This window comes from Theropithecus gelada, chromosome 18 (genome assembly GCF_003255815.1).
Source record: "Theropithecus gelada isolate Dixy chromosome 18, Tgel_1.0, whole genome shotgun sequence".
NCBI classification, from domain to species: domain Eukaryota; kingdom Metazoa; phylum Chordata; class Mammalia; order Primates; family Cercopithecidae; genus Theropithecus; species Theropithecus gelada.
The window spans coordinates 6,493,929-6,514,299 of record NC_037686.1 but is presented as its reverse complement, the minus strand read 5'-3'; the positions used below and the strand labels follow the sequence as shown (position 1 = coordinate 6,514,299).

Sequence of the window (20,371 nt, the reverse complement as noted above, 5' to 3'; positions counted from 1 at the left end):
GCTTTTATTTAACTCGAGGGTGATCACAAGTGCCAGATACTGCATTCAACCTTGAGGAGGATGTGGAGATACCTGAAATTTACTTTGCCCTCAAAGGAATTTATACCTAATGTGGGAGACAAATGTATGTAAGAGCCCCAGGGACCCAGCAGGGAAGCACCAGGCCCGCTGTGCCAGGGCCATGCAGAGGACAAGGAAATGTGCTCTAGCGTGGGAGACTGTGGATGGCTTCATTGAGGATGCAACATTGGAGCTACGTTTTTTTTGAGACAGAGTCTTGCTCCTCCGCCTCCTGAGTTCAATTGATTCTCCTGCCTCAGCCTCCCGAGTAGCTGGGACTACAGGCATGCGCCACCCTGCCCACCTAATTTTTTTATTTTCAGTAGAGACGGGGTATTTTTAGTAGAGTAGGGGTTTCATCATGTTGGCCAGGCTGATCTCAAACTTCTGACCTCAGGTGATCCGCCTGCCTCAGCCTCTCAAAGTGCTGAGATTACAGGCATGAGCCACTGTGCCCTGCCTGGAGCTACACTTCTTTTTATAGAGTTGGAGTCTTGCTCTGTCACCCAGGCTGGAGTGCAGTGGCATGATCATGGCTCACTGCAACCTCGAACTCCTGGGCTCAAGTGATGCTCCTGCCTCAGCCTCTCCAGTAGCTAGGACTATAGATGCATACCACCACACCTGGCTACCTTTAAAAAAAATTTTTTTTATAGAGACAGCTGTCTCTATAAAAAAAATTTTATATTGCCCAGGCTGGTCTTGAACTCGTGGCCTCAAGCGACCCTCCCACTTTGGCCTCCCAAAGTGCTGGGATTATAGATGTGAGCCACTGTGCCTGGTTGGAGTTGTATCTTGAAGGATGGATACCACTGCGAAAGGAGAAAGTCCAGGGAAAAGGACAGTAAATGCCAAGGCAGCAAGGTGGGAGGGAGTGTTGTTGATTTATCATAATCGTGATGAAAGACTGTATTCTCTGACTCATGATAGGCAAAGTGACTTCATATCAAGTAAAACCAATACTTTTATTTAGAAATGAAATTTTTTAAAATTTGTTTTAATTGAGAAAAAAAATCACATAATATAAAATTCACTATGTTAAGCATTTGAAATTGTACCAATTCAGTGTGTTTTAGTATATTCACAATGTTCTGCAACCATCTCAGCTTACTGCAAGCTCTGCTTGCCAGGTTCAAGTGATTCTCCTGCCTCAGTCTCCCAAGTAGCTAGGATTATAGGTGCCTGCCATCATGCCTGGCTAATTTTTGTTATATTTTTAGTAGAGATAGGGTTTCACCATATTGGCCAGGCTGGTTTTGAACTCCTGCCCTCAGGTGATCTGCCCGCCTCGGCCTCTCAAAGTGCTGGGATTGCAGGCGTGAACCACCACACCCAGCCTGAAGACTTTTTCTAGTAAGTCCAATGTCTGGACTTCCTTAGACAGTTTCTTCAGAAACTGTTGCTTTTTCTCCTTGTATAGGAGCAATATTTCCTTGACTTTTTTACCTAACAGCTGTTTGTTAAAGACTGGACATTTTGAGTATTATAATGTGGCAACTTTGGAAATCAGATTCTTCTCCCTCCTCAGGGTTTGTTGCTTCTGCTCTTGTACCTATTGTTTGTTTGCTTCATGACTTTTCTCGTGAACTGATTTTGTAAAGTCTGTATGCTTTGTTTTGTGTGGCTATGGAAGTCTATGTTCCATTAGTTTAATGATAACTAATGATCAGACAGAGATTCTCTTAAATGCCTGGAACTAAAAAACCTCCCAGTCTTTGCAGATGAGCAGTGTGTGTGCTGGGGCACACCTTTAGCACTCAGCAAAGCAGTTTCTAACTCTGCCTGAGCCCTCGCTTCCTGCTTGCACAGAACCTGAGGATCAGCCAGAAGTTTATGTTTCCAGCTCCTTCTCAGTCATGTGGCCTTTATATTCTCAGGAATATTTTAAGGCTTTTTACAACCTTTATTTTCCAAAGCATCTCAATCTCCAGCCTTGCCTCCCAAGCTTTTTAGTTATCTCTTGTTTTCCTCAATTCTGATCCACTGCATCAGGCAACTGTGACAAAAACACTTGCCTGTAAACGTTTTTGACATTACACCCCTTTAGCACCCATCAAGTTCCAAGTTAGGCAAGGTAAAGGCAAGCCTTTTGAGCCAGTCTTTGAGGGAGCCACCAGACAAATGAGAGCAAATCATTAGAATTCTTGAGCGAGGTTCATTCTGCTCCCTGCAGTACCCATGCCAGAAATGCAGGCCGTTATTTTCAAGGCTATCACTGAATTGGAGAGCAGGGGTGGAAAAGCATAAGTAAAAATGACACACGGCTCTTTCTCTTACTTAAGCACTCCCCTAGTTGAAGCCTTTGGATTTGTGTCCAGAGTTCTAAAAGAGTCAATACTGATAGATTTTGCCAGTTCATCCATTGCTTCAATGGAGGGGCAGCCGTTTTCACTCTGGAAAACCGTAACAGTATAATTAAATGTGTGGAACAGAGGTCAGGTCAGGCCTTGTCAGTCACTACCCATATGAGCCTGGACAAACTACATTCTTTCTTTGAGCCTCAATGTTCTTATTTTATAAATTGGGAGGGAGGGCAGATAATGATCTGTTTCACAAAGCTGTCATTAGGACAGACTCACATGTTCACACAGTTCACACAATGTATGTGAACTGTACATTGCTATATCCATGTCACTTTAATGTTTTATTGTAAATAGAACCAAGATAGAATGTAAAGGATATAAATACCATAGAAGCAAACACTTAAAGAAATAGTTTTTCTTTCATACTGTTGTACTATACTGCTTTTTGGTTTTTCTGTTTTTTTTGCGATGGAGTCTTGCTCTGCCGCCCAGGCTGGAGTGCAGTGGCGCGATCTCGGCTCACTGCAACATCCACATCCTGGGTTCAAGCGATTCTTCTGCCTCAGCCTCCCGAGTAGTTGGGACTACAGGCATGTGCCACCACGCTCGGCTAATTTTTTTGTATTTTTAGTAGAGACGGGGTTTCACCATGTTAGCCAGGATGGTCTAGATCTCCTGATCTCATGATCTCCCCACCTCGGCCTCCCAAAGTGCTCGGATTATAGGCGTGAGCCACCGCGCCCAGCCGCTATATTGTGTTTTTAATTCTTAATTTTGATTGGAATAGACAGTTCATTAACAAGTTACAAATTTAGAAGTCAGGAAAGACCATGGAATAAAAATCAGCCACCTCCAACTTCCCCTCCTGGAGACAAATAGTATCACCACAGCAGGGTGTGTGTACAGGAACATGCAGGTATGTAAACCTGAGATGCTCTATCCGCTTACCAGCAAATATCAATGTATGCTCTTTCCCTTTTAACATGAATGTAGCATACAGGAAACACTGTCCTGAGTCCTGCTTTACTGACTTAACAAATCATGGGGGATTATTTTATATCAGTCCACAAAGCTGGTACCTTTGCTTCTCTGCTTCTTTTGCATGCTATTCCATAGACACACAGTAAGTTATTTCAGTAGTCTCATATTGGTGAACAGTTTGTGTCTAATCTTTTGCTGTTACAATCCATGAGTCAGAGAACAAACATCTATATACATCATTGTTCACAAATGAAGTATATTTATAGGATAAATGCATAGATGTGGAGCTGTTGGATTAAAGTGCATATACATTTTATAATTTTATAAATATTGCCAAAATGTTCTCCGTAAAGATTGTACCAGTTTACACTTCCAAAAGCAACATATGCTTGTTTTCTCAACATTACTCCAACATTACTCCTAAAGACTGTGTTTCCTTTAGACTGCAAGCCCCAAGACTTCAAAGGTACTGCAAAAATCACCCTCGGCAAGAAGAATGGTAAGAAAAATAATTTCCTTTCCCTTCCATTAACTCCCTATATAGTCTTCTCTGGCAACATCCACCACATTTATGTATAATGTTTGTCATGAACTATCCTTCAAACTTGACATTTTCAATGTGGCACATAAAGGAATGGTAGAGGGACCTGACTGGCTGATGATTCAGAATGTGTGCCTGGGCCTCCTATACACAGCTACAATGTTGTGGAAAGTTATAGAAGGAACGAGATTATTACGATCATCGGTCAGTAGTGTCAGAGTGTGCAATCTATTGTATAGGGAGAGGCGTCTGCAGGGCTGATGAAATAGGACATAGACAATTAAAGGCGTACTTTAGGAGTACAGTCTTGGCTGCAATGAGCCTGGGACTTGGCCCCCATCCAGATGCAAATCCCTCAGTATCTTTTCCTGAACTCCTGCTCTCATGGTTCTTGCTGGTAATGTTAGGAGAATACTGTAAGAACTGACTCTGTTCTAAAATATTTTGTGTTAGTTCCTTAGGGCTGCCCTAACAAGGTACCACAAATGAGGTGGCATAAAACAATAGACATTTATGATTCTTTCACAGTTCTTGAGGCTGAAAGTCCAAAATCAGGGTGTCAGCAAGCTTGGCGCCTTCTGAAGCCTGTGAGAGAAGCACCTGCTTCTTGCCCCTCTTTTGCTTTTGGCGATGCCAGTAATCCTTGGCATTCCTCAGCTGGTCTCAGCCTCCATCTTCACATGGCGTTCTTTCTTGTGTGTCTTCTTATAAGGATGCAAGTCACTTGGGTTAAGGGCACACCCTACTGCAGTTTAGACCTCTTATGTAATGGCCTCATCTTAACTAATTACATCTGCAATGACGTATTTCCAAATAAGGTCACGTTTCGAGGTACTGAGGGGTTAGGGCTTCAATTTGTCTTTTGGGGAGACACAGTTCAGCCCATAACATATTTTTTCTAGGGTATCAATAGAATATTGATAGAATGTGACTCTAAGGAGTCCATTTATATAAATCATCTACATCAACAGCACTATCCTTTGAGAAGGTACAGATTTAAAACAATTAAGAGACACCATCTTTCCCACAGCCACTTACCCTGCTCTGCAGTGTTTTCAGTGCACTTTGAGGGGTCCCATTTCAAGTGCCCCTGTGGAATTGAATTCGGGCCAGCCACTCATGGCTGCTAACTAAAGAAAGAAGGTATTGGAGAAGCCATATTTTCTAATTGACTCTTAACATTCTCAAAAGGTTGGTCTTCTTAAAATATATTGAAGTACAGAATTCTGCTTAAAGCCGGGTCAGTTAGGAGTTTGGCCAAGAAATGCATGAATAGAAACATTTGATCTTTGTCATAACCCAGTTTTTCCCCCTCATGATTTTAAGTCATTGTAGCAAGACCTGCCCATGTGCAGTGAAAGTAAAATCCCAGGTTAAGCTTAGTCATGAGTGAGTCTCCAGCTGAGAAAGAAAGTAGTGTTCCATTCTGGTTAATGTTGATCATAGTGACGTGTTTTCCCAATTCAGAGTAGCACTGATTTTCATAGCTCTTAAGTGCATCATTGAGCTGATATTCACCCTAGTTTGACAGAATGTACTGAATTTCTCCTCCTTGGCAGTCTGACGTGCCGGAAGGAGTCATACGGGTCCATGCTCCACTTCTCTCCAAGGTGTCCATGGCCATTCAACTCAACAATCAAACCAAAGCCAAAGACATATTGGCAAAATTTCAATATGAAAACAGGTAAGTCAATGTGAATGAAGGTCTCTGCACAAGAAGGAAAACATTTACCAGACGAATAACTTTCTAGGCATTTACAAATTTGACCTTTTGTAAAATATAGAACCTGTTACTTTAGGGAGTTTACCAGTGGATTACTAGAATGAAAAGAGAATGAATGAAGTTAGATATATGATTGCTAACAACAAAAGTTGTTTTTCAAAGGAATTTCTAGAAATGGGATTCTTAATAGGTATTGTCTATCTTGGTAGCTTCATTTATTCAGTGAGTTTTACCTTTTATTTTATTTTATTTTATTTATTTATTTATTGAGCTGGATAATAACTTTTGCCCAGGCTAGAGTGCAGTTGCACAATCTTGGCTCACTGCAACCTGCACCTCCTGGGTTCAAGTGATTCTCCTCCCTCAGCCTCCCAAGTAGCTGGGATTACAGGCACGCACCACATGCCTGGCTAATATTTTTGTACTTTATTAGTAGAGATGGGGTCTCACCATGTTGGCCAGCCTAGTCTCAAACTCCTGACCTCAGGTGATCCGCCCACCTTGGCCTCCCAAAGTGCTGGGATTAGAGGCATGAGCCACTGCGCCTGCCCGAGTTTTACCTTTTATTTGAATGAAAATATAGCAAGTTAGTTTTGTGGATATCTTGATAGTCCTTCAAGAATAACATTTTCCTAGGCTTGCATTGGCTTTAACATGCCTGTATCAGATAGAGATTATGTAGTTAAGTGGATACCATAGCTGTTACTTTCCTTAAAACATACTACTAATAATTCTTAGAATCAGGATGATACTTACAAAAATTCTTTTTGCAAATCTGCCATGGTCACCTTGAAGGGGCACAGATCATGATAATTTGTGTCTGGACATGCTTACTAAAGAATAAACATTTGTCTTCTGGTTTATAAAGGATGAGAAGTACTCGTTTATCCATTGTAGAGCATGTATGATTTGCTGTCTCTAGTAAGACTGATGGATGGGCCTTAAAATGAAAGCATTCCAGTCATGTTGAAAAGAAGTAGCCTTGTTGAGCAAAAAGCCAATTGAAAAAGTTAACATATTGCACAATTCCATTTGTATAACATTTTTGAAATTAAATTTTATTGTTGGAGGATAGATTAGTTGCCAGATGTTGGGAGGGTTGATTTGGAAGGGAGATGGTTTTGGTCACTAAAGGCCAACATGAAGGACCCTTATGGTGTTGGAACTTGTGGTGTTGGGATCTTGACTGTGGTGATGGATAACTGACCCTCTATAAAATTCTATTGCAATTAATACACACACACACACAAATGAGTACAAGTAAAACGGGGAAATCTGAATAAGATAGGTAGATTGTATTAATATCAGTATCCTGATTGTGACATTATGCTGTAGTTGTGTGAATTGCTATCATTGGGGAAAATGGCAGAATACAAAGAATCTCTCTGTATTATGTCTTACAACCACATGTGAATCTACAATTATCTCAATAAAATTTAAATTAAAAGAAAAACAAGTAGCCAGTAAAAGTCATCTATGGTATGAGGTCAGGATTTTCTACCATCAGGAGAAAAACTCAGGAGATGGGTGCACCAAAATCTCAGAAATTACCACTAAAGGGGGTAGTGGAAGGTAGGGGGTGGAGGAAGGCATAGTGACCGGAAAGGCATGCTGATGGCCTTGGAAGTTTTTTTTTCTTTTGGTATTAGATTATATGATGTGTTCACTTTGTGAAAATTCATCAAGTTGTGTACTTCTGACTTGTGCATTTTATGTATAATATATACACACACGTTAACCCGTTTCCCACTTGCCCCAACAATACTGCACTGAGAGCAAGCTGCACTTTCCTTCCTAAATGGGAAATGGGTTAAAAAAGAAAAAGAAGAGTAGACAGAGGTCAACAGGAGCCCCAAACATGTATTCCTCTTTGCTATTGGCCTGGACACCTCCACGTAGGCAGTCATATAGAGGCTTGAAATACCATTCAAGGGATTTGGGTATCCAATAGACTTCTAGTTACAGATAATACAAAGCTGACTTTGTACTCTCAAGTAGACCTTTTGTAGAAAGAAAATGTTTCTAATAAAAATAAATTAGAACCAATGACTCCTGATAGACTCAAATCTTTTATAACAACTTCTTCGAAAAATCTTAGTAACTCAGGAATGGAAAACCAAACATCATACGTTCTCGCTTGTAAGTGGGAGCTAAGCTATGAGGATGTAAGGCATAAGAATGACATAGTGGACTTTGGGGACTCAGGGGGAAGAGGGTGAGGAATAAAAGACTACAAATTGGGTTCATTGTATACTGCTTGGGAGATGCGCACACCAAAATCTCAGAAATTACCACTACATAATTTACTCTTGTAACCAAATACCTGTTCCCAAAAAACCTATGGAAATAAAAAACTTTTAAAATAATAATTTTAAAAAAATTGTGCCCTATCCGTTCTCTACTTGTTAGAACTATGGCCTATTTCAGTTTAAGTGTTGTAAACTGGCCCTGATTTTGCATCTTTCACTAGAGGCTTATTTCTGACTGCCTACTCAGACCCCCATGTGTTTTAAGTTAAAACAGGAGGGAGAAGACCCATTCCTTTCAGGTACTCTCCCTTACAACTAGTAAACCCTGGACAGTAACACAACAAAAAGCAGAGAAAGACTCTGAAAGGTGGATAGACGAGGCCTTGAGAAATGACACGGTGGTGAGTTCTGGGAGTTTCCTTATCACCTCCCATGCATCCCAGACAGAACACTGTGGAAACTTCCAACCTGCAACTGACAATAGGCACAGATGAAAAAGAGCTCTAAGGAAAGCCTAGCCAAAGGATTAGGTAAAGGGGTGGCCTAACCACAGAAAACCTTTCTGGCAATATCTGCCCTACTCCAGCCAAACACCAACAGAAAACACGCGCCACCACCCCATGGTTTCAGTGGATCCAAGCAGGGAGTGGATCTGCCATCCACTACGTGCCACCTAACACAACCAGGTGGGTGGTCTGATTCCAAGCCAGGGTCGTGTCTGCAGGGTCCTGCAGTGAGCTAAGCTTTCCCCTTCACCCAGCAGCAATGAAACACAGTAGCAGTGAGGCAGTGCAAGGCAGGCCATTTAGCACAAGTGTCAGTAAGGCCCTGAGGGAGCTGAGCCTCTTCCCCCGACCATATGAGCAAACTGAACAAGGCAGGCCAAAGCAGAGCTCACCTGTTGCCCTTACTAGTATCAGTCAGCCCCAGTGGGGAGCTGAGCCTCCACCTGACACCTGGTGGAAAGGGGTAAGATGTGGGAACAGTTGACACTCTGCTCCCTCCCCCTCCTCTTTTCTGGTGTCAGTGGGGCCCAGTGAGGAGCTGAGCTTCACCCTCAGCCTGCAGCAACAAGGCAGTGTTAGCTTCTGTTTTCCACCACCCTGGTGGCAGCAGAGCCCAGCAGGGAGCTGATCTCACACTCCCAATTGGAGGCAATGAGGCAGAGCCAGTTGCTGTCCTGCTTTCAATGGGGCCCAGCAAGAAGCTGAACATACATGCCCACCCAGACCTTGTGCTAAACCTCAACAGGAAGACTACATGCCAAAAAATGAAGATTAAACAAGCCCCAGAGTCTCATCGTGTCATATCCAAAATGTTCACAATACAAACCCAAAATCACTCATTAAGACAAAACCACAACATGAATGAGAAAAAAGAAACCACAATGTCAACACTAAACTAAATCAAATTTTAGAATTTTCTGACAAGAATGTTATAGCAACTGTCACAAAAAGTACTTCCACAAGCAATTATGAATTCTGAAACAAATGAAAAAGTAGAAAATATCAGCAAAGAAATAGATGTTATTTAAAAATACAACAAATGGAAATTTACAGAACTGAAAAATGCAAAAACTGAAGTAAAAAACTTGCTGAATGGGTGAAAAAACTTGTTCAGTAGTAGGGTGAAGATAATAGAGGATAGAATTAGCAAACTTGAGGACATATCAATAGTTTATCGATTATGAACAACAGAGAGGAAATAAACCAGAAAAAAAATGAACATAGCCTCAAGGACCTATGGGAGTCTAACAAGTGAGCTACATGTCATACAGAATCCCAAAAGGAGAGGAAATACAGAGTGAGACCTGTCAACTGTGAATTCTATATTCAGCAAAAATGTCCTTCTGGAAATGAGGGAGATATAAAGACATTCTCAGATGAAGGAAAACTAAGAGATTTGTTGCTAACAAATTGACCCATAAAGGATGGCTGAAGAAAGTTCTTTAAACAGAAAGGAAATTATAACAAGGCTTAGAACATCAGAAAGGAAAGGAGAACATCAGAGTGGGTACAAAGAGGGCTATAAACTATCCTACTTCTCATGCATTTTTAAAATCACATTTGGTGAGAGAAGCAAAAATTATATCATCTGATATATTGCTCATTGTATGTAGAGGACACACTTAAGACAATTACATTTTAAAATGGTGGTGCACCCCCACTCCCTAAATGTGGTCTATGCAGAGTGACTTCCTTCCAAAAACTAGTGTGTAAAAAGGGAAAAAGCAACTTTACACCGAAGAAATCTGACCTCAGTTAGGTGATCGGGTTAATATTAGCAGTGATGTCATGTTGATAATATCCAAGTACACCCTTGATACGATAAAAACAGTCCTTTATCTCCGTGGTCTTCCTCCAAGAACACATAATTCCAATCTAAACATGAGAAAAACATCAGAAAAATCCCAATTGAGGAACATTCTGTAAAATACCCTAGCAGTACTCCTTGAAACTATTCAGGCCATCAAAACTAAGGCAACTGTGAGAAATTATCAGAGCAGTCTAAGGAGACCCAACTACTATATTAATTTCCCAGTGCTGCCATAACAAATGACCACAAATTGGGTAGCTTAAAAGGTGGAAATGTATTCTCTCACAGTTCAAGAGTCCAGAAGTCTGAAATAAAGATGTCAGCAGGTAGATTCCTTCTAAAAGCTCAGCGGGAGAAACTCTGCCATGCCTCCCTCGTAACTTTTGGTGGTTGACAGCAATCTTGGCATTCCATGGCTTACACATCATTTCAATCTCTTCTCCCATCTTCACATCATCTTTACTCATTTTAGGTGCCACCTAAATCCAGGATGATTTAGTCTCACGATCTTTAACTAATTACATCTCTAAATGCCCTATTTCCAAATAAGGTCAAATTATGAACTTCAGGGCGGGCATGAATTTTGGGGGACACTCTTCAGCCCCCTACAATTATTAAATGTAATGTGAAATTCTGGATAGGATCCTTGAACTGAAAGTGAATATTAGGTTACAATGAAGGTAATCTGAATAAAGTATGGACTTTAGTTAATAATAATGTATCAATATTGGTTCATTAATTGTAACAAATATACTACATTAATATTAGATGTTTATAACGGGGGGAGCGGTGTGGGGCATATGGGATCTGCCTATACCATCTTCATAGTTTTTCTGTAAATCTAAAAGAGTTCTAAAATTAAATATTTATTTTAAAATTGTTTCCAGGATCTTACCAGTTTTTTTAAAACTACCACTTTTCAATGGTAAAATAATTTCAGAGTAAAATAGGTAAAATTTAGTTATGCCAGAATATCAGGATTATCTTTCCATTTTAAAAATGAAATCTATGCATGCATCAGTGGTCCTCCTTTAACTTACGTGATTTTGAATTCAAAGAACTGAGAATAAATAGAACTATCACACTCATTTGAATAGCTACTACCTTAAAAAAAAAAAGAAGAAAAAAACAATTGCTGGTGAGGATGAGAAGAAATCAGAAATCTTGTGCACCACTGGTGGGAAGTGGGGGTGTAAAAAATGCTACAGCCACTGTAGAAAACAGTATGGTGATTCCTCAAAACGTTACAAACAGAATTACCATATGATCCAGCAATTCCACCTGTGGGTACATGGCCAAAAAATTAAAAGCAGGACCTCATGGAGACATTTTACTCTCATGTTCACAGCATTATTCACAATAGTTAAAACATGGAAGCATCCTAAGTATTCATCAACAGATGAACGGATAAGCCAAATATGTATATACATATAAGGAAATACGATTCAGCCATAAAAAGGAAAGAAATTCTGACATATGCTGCAACATGGATGAACCTCAAGAACGTTATGCTGATGAAATAAGCCAGTCACAAGAGGATAAACACTATATGACTCCACTTAGTTATGGTCAGAATGATAGAGACAGAATAGAATGGTGGTTGCTAGGGCCTAAGAGGGAGGGGAAATGGGGAATTATTGTTTAATGGGCATACAGTTTCAGTTTTACAGATAAAACGAGTTCTGAAAACAGGTGCTGGTTATGGTTGTTCAACATTATGAATGTATTTAATACCACTGAACTATACACTTAAAAATTGCTAATATAATATATTTTGTTATATGTATTTTACCATGATAGAAATATAAAAACTTTTAAAGGAATAAATATCATTAATTTTTAAGTGTGAGGATAAAAACTAATAAAAGTACATATCATTTATTAGTAAAACATCAATATCAGTAAACTGCAATAAGTTACACATGTTCTGTAATATCCAGAGAAACCACAAAGCCATACAAAGCAATATACTAAAAAATTCTATAAATAAAACAAGATAGAATCCAGAAAGATAGGCTGAGCACGATGACTCATGCCTGTAATTCCAGCACTTTGGGAGGCTGAGGTGGGTGGATCACGAGGTCAGGAGTTCGAGATCAGCCTGGCCAACAGTGAAATGCCGTCTCTACTAAAAATACAAAAATGAGCCAGGCATGGTGGCAGTCACCTGTCATCTCAGCTACTCAGGTGTCTGAGGCAGGAGAATCACTTGAACCCGGGAGGCAGAGTTTGCAGTGAGCCGAAACCACACCACTGCACTCCAGCCTGGGTGACAGAGTGAGACTCCGTCTCAAAAATGAATACATAAATAAAATTTTAAAAATAAAATTATGTGGGATGCAACTAAAGCTGTGCTGAGAGAAAAATTTATAGCAGTAAATGCTTATGATAGAAATGAAAGATCTCAAATCCACTGTCCAAGTTCCTACCTCTAAAAACTACAAAAATAAGAGCAAAATATACCTAAAACAACCTGAAGGAAGAAATTAATAAAGATAAGCAGAAATAAGTGAAATTAAAAACAGGAAAATGATAAGGATCAGTGAAACAAAAAGTTGCTTTTTTAAAAAAGCAATAAAATTGATAAACTCCTAGAAAGACTAACAAAGATAAAGAGATGACACACATCAAGGATATCCAGTCAAATGGAGTATCACTGTACAGTACTTCCATTAAAGGGATAAAAAGGATTACTGTAACAACTTCACAGCTAATAAATTCAAAACTTAGAATGTACCAATTCCTCGAAAAACACTAATTACCAAAATACAACCAAAATGAAATTGACTAGCTGAATAGTGCTATAGCCATTAAAGAAATTGAATCTATAATTTTAAAGTTTTTAAAATATCTGGAAGCCCAGATGGTTTTGCTGGAGAAAACTAGCAAATGTTTAAAGAATTAAGAGTAATCTAGAACAATCTTTTCTAGAAAATAGAAGAGGGAGGAATACTCCCTAACTCATTTTATGAAGCTTGTATTAATACCCTAATACCAAAAAATAAAAATTATATTAAAAAAAACAAACAAAAGCCCTAGAGACCAATATCTCATAAATTTAGATTTTAAAAATTATCAGCAAAATAACAAATCTAACCTAGCATTTATTAAAAGAATTATATACCATAAACCAACGGATTTTTTTCAGGCATGCAAGGTTGATTTAACATTAAAAAATCAATCAATGTAATTAGTCATATCAACAAGAGAAAAACCATACGGTCATCTCAATTGATACAGAAAAAAAGCCTTTGACAAAATCCAGCACCGAGTCATGATAAAAACTCTCAGAAAACTAGAAAAAGAGGAGAACTTACTCAACCTGATAAAGATGATCTACAAAACCTACAGCTAATATCATACTTAACAATGAAAGATTGAATACTTTCCCTCTAAGAGCAAGAATAAGGATGCCCACTTTCATCAATCTCTTTCAACATACTTCTGGAATATTAAGTCACTGCAGTAAGGCAAAGAAAAGAAAAGGCACACAGGTTGTAAAGGAAGAAATAAAATGGTCTCTATTTGCAGATGACCTGAATATCTACATTAAAAATTTCATAAAATAAAAACTTAAAAAGACCTAGAACTAATAAGTCAGTTCAGTAAGATCACAGGATACAAGATTAACACACAAAAATCAGTCACACTGGAATATTGGAATACATTTTAAATGTGGAAACCGAATTTAAAACCAAAAGTAAAAACACAATACCCTTTACAGTCACTCTAAAAATAAATACTTAAGCATGAACTTAAGTAAACCTTCACAGGATCTATACGTTGAAAATTACAAAATGCTAGTGAAAGAAATTAAAGAAGACCTAAAGAAATGGAGAGACATACCATTTTCATGGATTGGAAGATAACACGGTAAAGATATCAGTTCTCCCCAAATTGATCTATGGGTTTAATGCAATTCCTGTCAAAATTCCAGCAAGTTACTTTGTAAACATGCACAAGCTTATTCTAAAAATATATATGGAAAAGCGCAGGTGCTAGAATAAAATGATACTGAAAAAGAAGAACAAAGTAGGAGGAATCACTTTACTAGATATTAAGGCTGATTATATAAAAGGTAGAGTAATCAAGATAGTATGGTGCCGGTGGAGGGATAGACACTTAGATCAATGGAATAGAATAGAGAACCCAGAAACTGACCTACACAAATAGGCCCATCTGATTTTTAAAAGATTTTTATTGTAAACTATACATAACATAAAAGTCTGTTTTAACCATTTCAAAGGGACAGTTCAGCGGCACTAAGTACATTCACATTGTTGTGCAACCATCACCATCATTCATACCCAAAATCTTTATCATCCCACACGGAGACTCTATCCCCATTCACCCTGCCTTTAGCCACTGGCAACCATTCTTCTCCTTTCTGTCTCTATGAATTTGGCTATTCCAGCAACTGATTTTGAGAAAAGTACAAAAGCAATTCGATGGAGGAAGCCTTTTCAGTAAATGGTGTTGAAGCAATGGACGTCCATAGGCAAAAAATAAATAAACCTCGATCTAAACCTCACACCTATTCAAAAATTAACTCAAAACGGATCACAGACTTAAGTGTGTAGTGTAAAACTATAAAACCCTTAGAAAATAATGTAGGAGAAAATATTTGTGATCTAAAACTAAAGAGTTCTTAGAGCTTGACATCAAAAATGTGACCCATAAGAAATAAAATTGATAAATTAGACTTCATCAAAATGGAAAACTTACATTCTAAAAGACCATGTGAATAGGATGAAAAGACAAACTAAGGACTGGAATGAAGTATTTGCAAAACCACATATCCAACAAAGGACTAGTATCTAGAATATATAAATAAAACACTCAAAATTCAACAGTTAAAAAAACAAACAATCCAGTTTGAAAGTGGGCAAAAGACATGAACAGACACTACCAAAGAGATACAGATTACATTTCACCAAAGAGATAAACAAATGGCAACTATGGAAAGATGTTCAACATCGTTGGCCATTATGGAAATGCTAATTAAAACCACAATTACATATGACTACACACCTGTGAGAATGGCTAAAATAAAAAATACTGACAACACCAAATACTGACAAAGATACAGAGAAACGGGGTCGCTCGTGCATTTCTGGCGGGAATGTCAATAGTGAGTCACTCCATGAAATAGTTTGGCAGTTTCTTAAATCTCCGGCTGCCATATGACCCAGCATTCACACTCCTGGGCATTTATCCCGAAGAAATGAAGAGCGTGTTCACACAAAAACCTGTACACAAATGCCGATGGCGGCTTTATTTACACAGTCAAAAACTGGCAAGGTTGGGGGGAAAAAGCCTAGGTGTCCTTCAGCAGGTGAGTGACTACAGAACTGGCTCCTCTATACCGTGGAATACTACTCAGCAATAAAAATGCAGCAACTTGGGTGGATCTCTAGGGATTTATGCCAAGTTGGAAAAAAAAAAAAAGCTAGTACAAAAATGTGTCATACTGTATGTTTCCATTTGTTTAACCTTTGTGAAATGACCAATTTATAGAACTGTAGAATAGGGTAGTGCTGCCGGGGTAAGGGATGGGGATAGGGTAGGATGGGGAGAAGGAGTGAATGTGGCTATAAAGGGGCAGCAGGGGGTGCCTTGTGGGGCTGGAAATGTTCTGCATCTTCCCTGAATGGGTGTCAACATTCTGGTCGTGATACTGCACTAGAGTTTTATGAGATGTTGCTATCGAGAGAAATCGGTATAGGGTGTGCAGGATGCGCTTTTATTATTTCTTACAACTACGTGTGAATCTACAGCATCTCAAATGAAAGTTCGATTAAACCAAAAAAACAACAAAAAAAGAGGGCACACTTGCATCTTCCTCACAGTGGAGAGGCCAGGACAATTATTGAAGGAACCAAGCTGAAAGTCGCTCCTTGATGGGGATGGAGGTCAGCGATAGTCTTTTAGACTCTTCTAACCCAGCATTCTAGTCTGGGGTGGAAAAATTAAATTGAGTGGTAGTTTCCTGTGACTTTATTTTATTTTATTTATTTTATTTTATTTTCAAGATGGAGTTTCGCTCTGTCGCCCAGGCTGGAGTGCAATGGCGTGATCACCACCCACTGCAACCTCCTCTTACCGGGTTCAAGCAATTCTCCTGCCTCAGCCTCCCGGGTAGCCGGAACTACAGGCACATGCCACCACGCTCAGCTAATTTTTTGTATTTTTAGTAAAGACGGGGTTTTGCCATGTTAGCCAGGCTGGTCTCGAACTCCTGACCTCAGATGATCCGCCCGCCTCAACCTCCCAAAGTGCTAGAATTACAGGCATGAGCCACTGTGCCCGGCCATGACTTGCTTTTATTAAGGGGCAGTCAGCCTTAGACACCTTGCAAAGCATGAGGCAAACTGAGAAATGTGACATGGGCTGATAATCCCATTCAATTTTTTGGCAAATGCAGAAATAAAACCTGACTTCTTTTGGATTGAGAGTAATACAGCCAATGACAAGGCAGTATTAAACATGCAGCTGCTCCGTGGCCAGCCTTGATGTGTCAGTAACAGTAACTACCCTGAAATGGAGCTGGCAGCTGTGGCCTCAGTGGGCTCTATGTGGTGGAGCACTGCGGCTTCCCAACCTGGTGGGTGCAGTCCCGTCCTCCCGGGGCCTCAGCTTCCTGTCTGTGCCAGACAGAAAAACAATTGTTTTTATCATAACTTCAGTCATGATACAGTTTTGTGGGATATATTTCGTCAAGGTAGAATGAAGTATTTTTTGCCTGGTTGTTTAACATGCACTTTTACCTCAGATCAGGATAGAGTGCTAAAATTACATTACTTTCTCTTTTTTTTTTTCAGTCATGGTTCATCAGAATGTATTAAGATTCAGAACCAAAGGTTATATGAAATTGGAGGAAATATAGGTAAGCATACTGTAATAATTTCTACTGCTCAATTCTCTGATTACTCTAAAAGAAATATGTTGATATTACCATAAAGGTATATTTTCTAAATCTCTCAGATAAAAACTAAAAATCAGTAGGTTTCTGATATTTTTATCTCATGAGAACAGTTGCACAACTTTTCTAAAATATTTTCAAAATTTAAATGAGAATATTTTAGTGTTGATATGAAGTAAGCTTGGATCTTTTCCTGTTTTGTTATTGTTGTTTTTGTTTTGTTTTGTTTTTGAGATGGAACCTTGCTCTGTTGCCCAGGTTGGAATGCATTGGCGTGATCTTAGCTCACTGCAACCTCTACCTCCCAGGTTCAAGTGATTCTCCTGCCTCAGCCTCCCTAGTAGCTGGGATTGCAGGTGCCCACCACCATGCCCAGACAATTATTTTATTTTTAGTAGAGATGGGGTTTCACCATGTTGGCCAGGCTGCTCTCGAACTCCTGACCTCCAGTGATCCGCCCACCTCGGCCTCCCAAAGTGCTGAGGTTACAGGCGTGAGCCCCTGTGCCTCGCTGGCCTGGGTCTCTTCAATAGTGATCCGCCCACCTCGGCCTCTCAAAGTGCTGAGGTTACAGGTGTGAGCCACCGCGCCTCGCTGGCCTGGGTCTTCTCAATGTGACTTGAAGTTGGAAAGTCTCTCTGGAGACTCGATGCAAAGCAAAGCGGAGAAGACTGTAAGAACCTTCGGAGGCATGACACCATTTTGATTAACTTCCCTGTTTCCACTCTCCTCCCAAATTCATTCTTTCTATTTCCCTGGGGGAGCAGGGGAGGAATCAACAAAACTTCCCCGCTTGGTCTGTGAATATCTTCACAGTCCCATGGGCGCTCTGTGCTCCCACTGAGGGCAGCCCCTCCGCTCCGACACCATCAACCTTTCCCTCCCAGCTGCAGCATCTCCATCTGCATTTAAAAAACTGGCAATTTCCCTCCCCTTTACAAAATTCTTTCTTGACCCCCTTTAAGTCTACTCCCGTTTCTCTGTTCCACCTTACAGCAAAAGCTTCTGGAATCAGTGTCTACACTCCAATTTCTTCCTCCTTGTTCTCTCTTTAAGCCACTCCAGGCACGCTCTGTCCCTCAGCACTTACACCAGAATCGCCCTCTTGTCATGGTCACCACGCAACTCGTCTGTTTTTAGAACTGCCTGAGTTGATCTTTCCCTCCTTTGAAGAACACTTTCTTCACCTGACTTCAAGGACGCCCTAAGCTTCTGACTGTCTTCCCACTTTTCCTGGCTGTGCTGCTGGAGCCCCTGTGCCCCTTATTTCTTGTCCTCTCAGCCTCTCAAGGTTGGAGAACGGTAGGGTTCAGTCCTCGGAACTCTCCTCTCTTTGCACTTACCTTCCTTGGCGAGCTTGATCCATCTCACTGCTTTAAATCCACCCGTATGTGGATGCCCCTGAAATTTCTATCTCACGGGTCCCTTCAAACACTAAACCTGTAAATACAATCACCTGGCAGGCTTGGATTTGGGGCCTCTGCATGTGCTCTGACTTTTCCCCAGGATGCCCTCCCTCCAGACAGCCTCACTTCTCAGTCCCTGGCCTCTGCCAGGTCTTTGCCGATAAATCAGCTTCTCAGCAAGACCCCCCTTCCTCACACCCTCCCGAACATGCCTTCCATGCTTGGCCTTTCTCTCATGTTCTTATCACCAGCGGACTTACTTGATATTATATGTGTTTGTTAGTTGCCTTATGCTGCTCTTAGAATGTTTTTGACTGATACATGGCTGTAAACCCAGCCCCTGGAATAATGCCTGGCACATGATTAATATTTGGTAAGTGAATGAATCAAACAACTGAGCATGCAGGCAGCTCTTGGTAGTTTTGTTTGAGACTTCAGCATACGTTTCAAGCACACTGCACGTAAAGACTTTCGAATACGTTTGCCCCAGGGAATGATGATCTTTTAGTTGTTACCATTTTGGGATTTCCTACCTATGGGCTTCACTACGGATGTAGTGAAGAAACAAAATGACCATTCCTAAAACGAACTTGACTTGAATCTTCTCTAGCTCTGGTCAAGTACCTATCTATAAAACCACTGGAGGACATGTATTAGCATATGAATGATGAGTTTATACCTGAAACAAGTTCTTGCCATAGTTTTCTTTTTTCTTTTTTTGGAGGCAGGATCTCACTCTGTCACCCAGACTGGAGTGCAGTAGTACGATCTTGGCTCACTGCAACCTCGGCCTCCCGGGTTCAAGTGATTCTCCTGCCTCAGCCTCCCCAGTAGCTGGGATTACAGGCACCTGCCACCACACCTGGCTAATTTTTGTATTTTTAATAGACATGGGGTTTCACCATGTTGTCCAGGCTGGTCTCAAATTCCTGACCTCAAGTGATCTGCCCGCCTCAGCCTCCCAAAGTGTTGGAATTACAGGTGTGAGGCACCGCACCCAGCCCTTGCCATAATTTTCTAATTGATGCCATGAAGCAAGGGAACAATTTGCCTGTAATGGTATGTCTGCTTTCTTCCACAATTTCACATGAGATTTATTTGATATACCCATACTTCACAGTCTTAAAGAAAGAAAAAAAAAAAAAAAAGGAAGGGAGAGAGGGAGAAGAGGGAAGAAGAGTTTAAGAAACCTTAACATATGTCTACTTACTTTGGCCAAGAGAACTATATTAACCTTATTTGAACCTCACACACACACACATACACGTGTGCACACGCACGCACACACACACACAAATGTACACTTATTCTCTGATCTTTTTCTTTTAGGAGAGCATTGCTTGGATCCAGATGCTTATATATTGGATGTGTATCGTATAAATCCTCAAGCAGAATGGGTGATTAAACCCCAACCAAGTTCTTAAAATATCCTCAAGATAGCTGCTATCATGTATTATATGCCAAAAAGATCCTACATTTTGGTAGGGAAAAAACAACACTGTGTTTGACATATTTGTTCCTACAGCCTTCTCAGTATTTCTGGCCCTCCGCAGTGGACATTGTCAGCATGAACTATGGAAGGGGCACTGGTTCACCAATTCAGCTGAAGCTTTCTCATGATATTTTTTTTTTTAATAAAAGTAAAGGAAAGATGATGTGGTCCTTCCAGAAGAAAGACCAATCTAGAATATGGAACTCTAATCACTTCTAGTATTTCAGCTTCCTAGCAGAAATGAACTTGGCCCTAGACTGAGGGATAAGCAATGTTCTTTATGTAGCCAATGCTACCCAACGAAAGAGGTGAAAGAGACCATTTTTATACTTAATGTACATATTTGACTTTTTGAGCAAGAATGCCAGAAATAGCCTT

General features: G+C 40.1%; 1 protein-coding gene across 1 annotated transcript in view; it reads left to right on the top strand.

The window, feature by feature from the left end:
• The window catches only part of ARHGAP28 (Rho GTPase activating protein 28), a 199,798-nt gene extending 179,789 nt beyond the window's left edge, over positions 1 to 20,009 (top strand). Inside the window, exons 15-18 of the mRNA XM_025365097.1 lie at positions 3,787 to 3,843; positions 5,445 to 5,569; positions 16,995 to 17,059; positions 19,831 to 20,009. Of these exons, the coding sequence (XP_025220882.1) occupies positions 3,787 to 3,843; positions 5,445 to 5,569; positions 16,995 to 17,059; positions 19,831 to 19,925 (342 nt within the window). The 3' untranslated portion in view covers positions 19,926 to 20,009. The remainder of the gene's footprint in view (positions 1 to 3,786; positions 3,844 to 5,444; positions 5,570 to 16,994; positions 17,060 to 19,830) is intronic.
• The last annotated feature ends 362 nt before the right edge of the window (positions 20,010 to 20,371 follow it).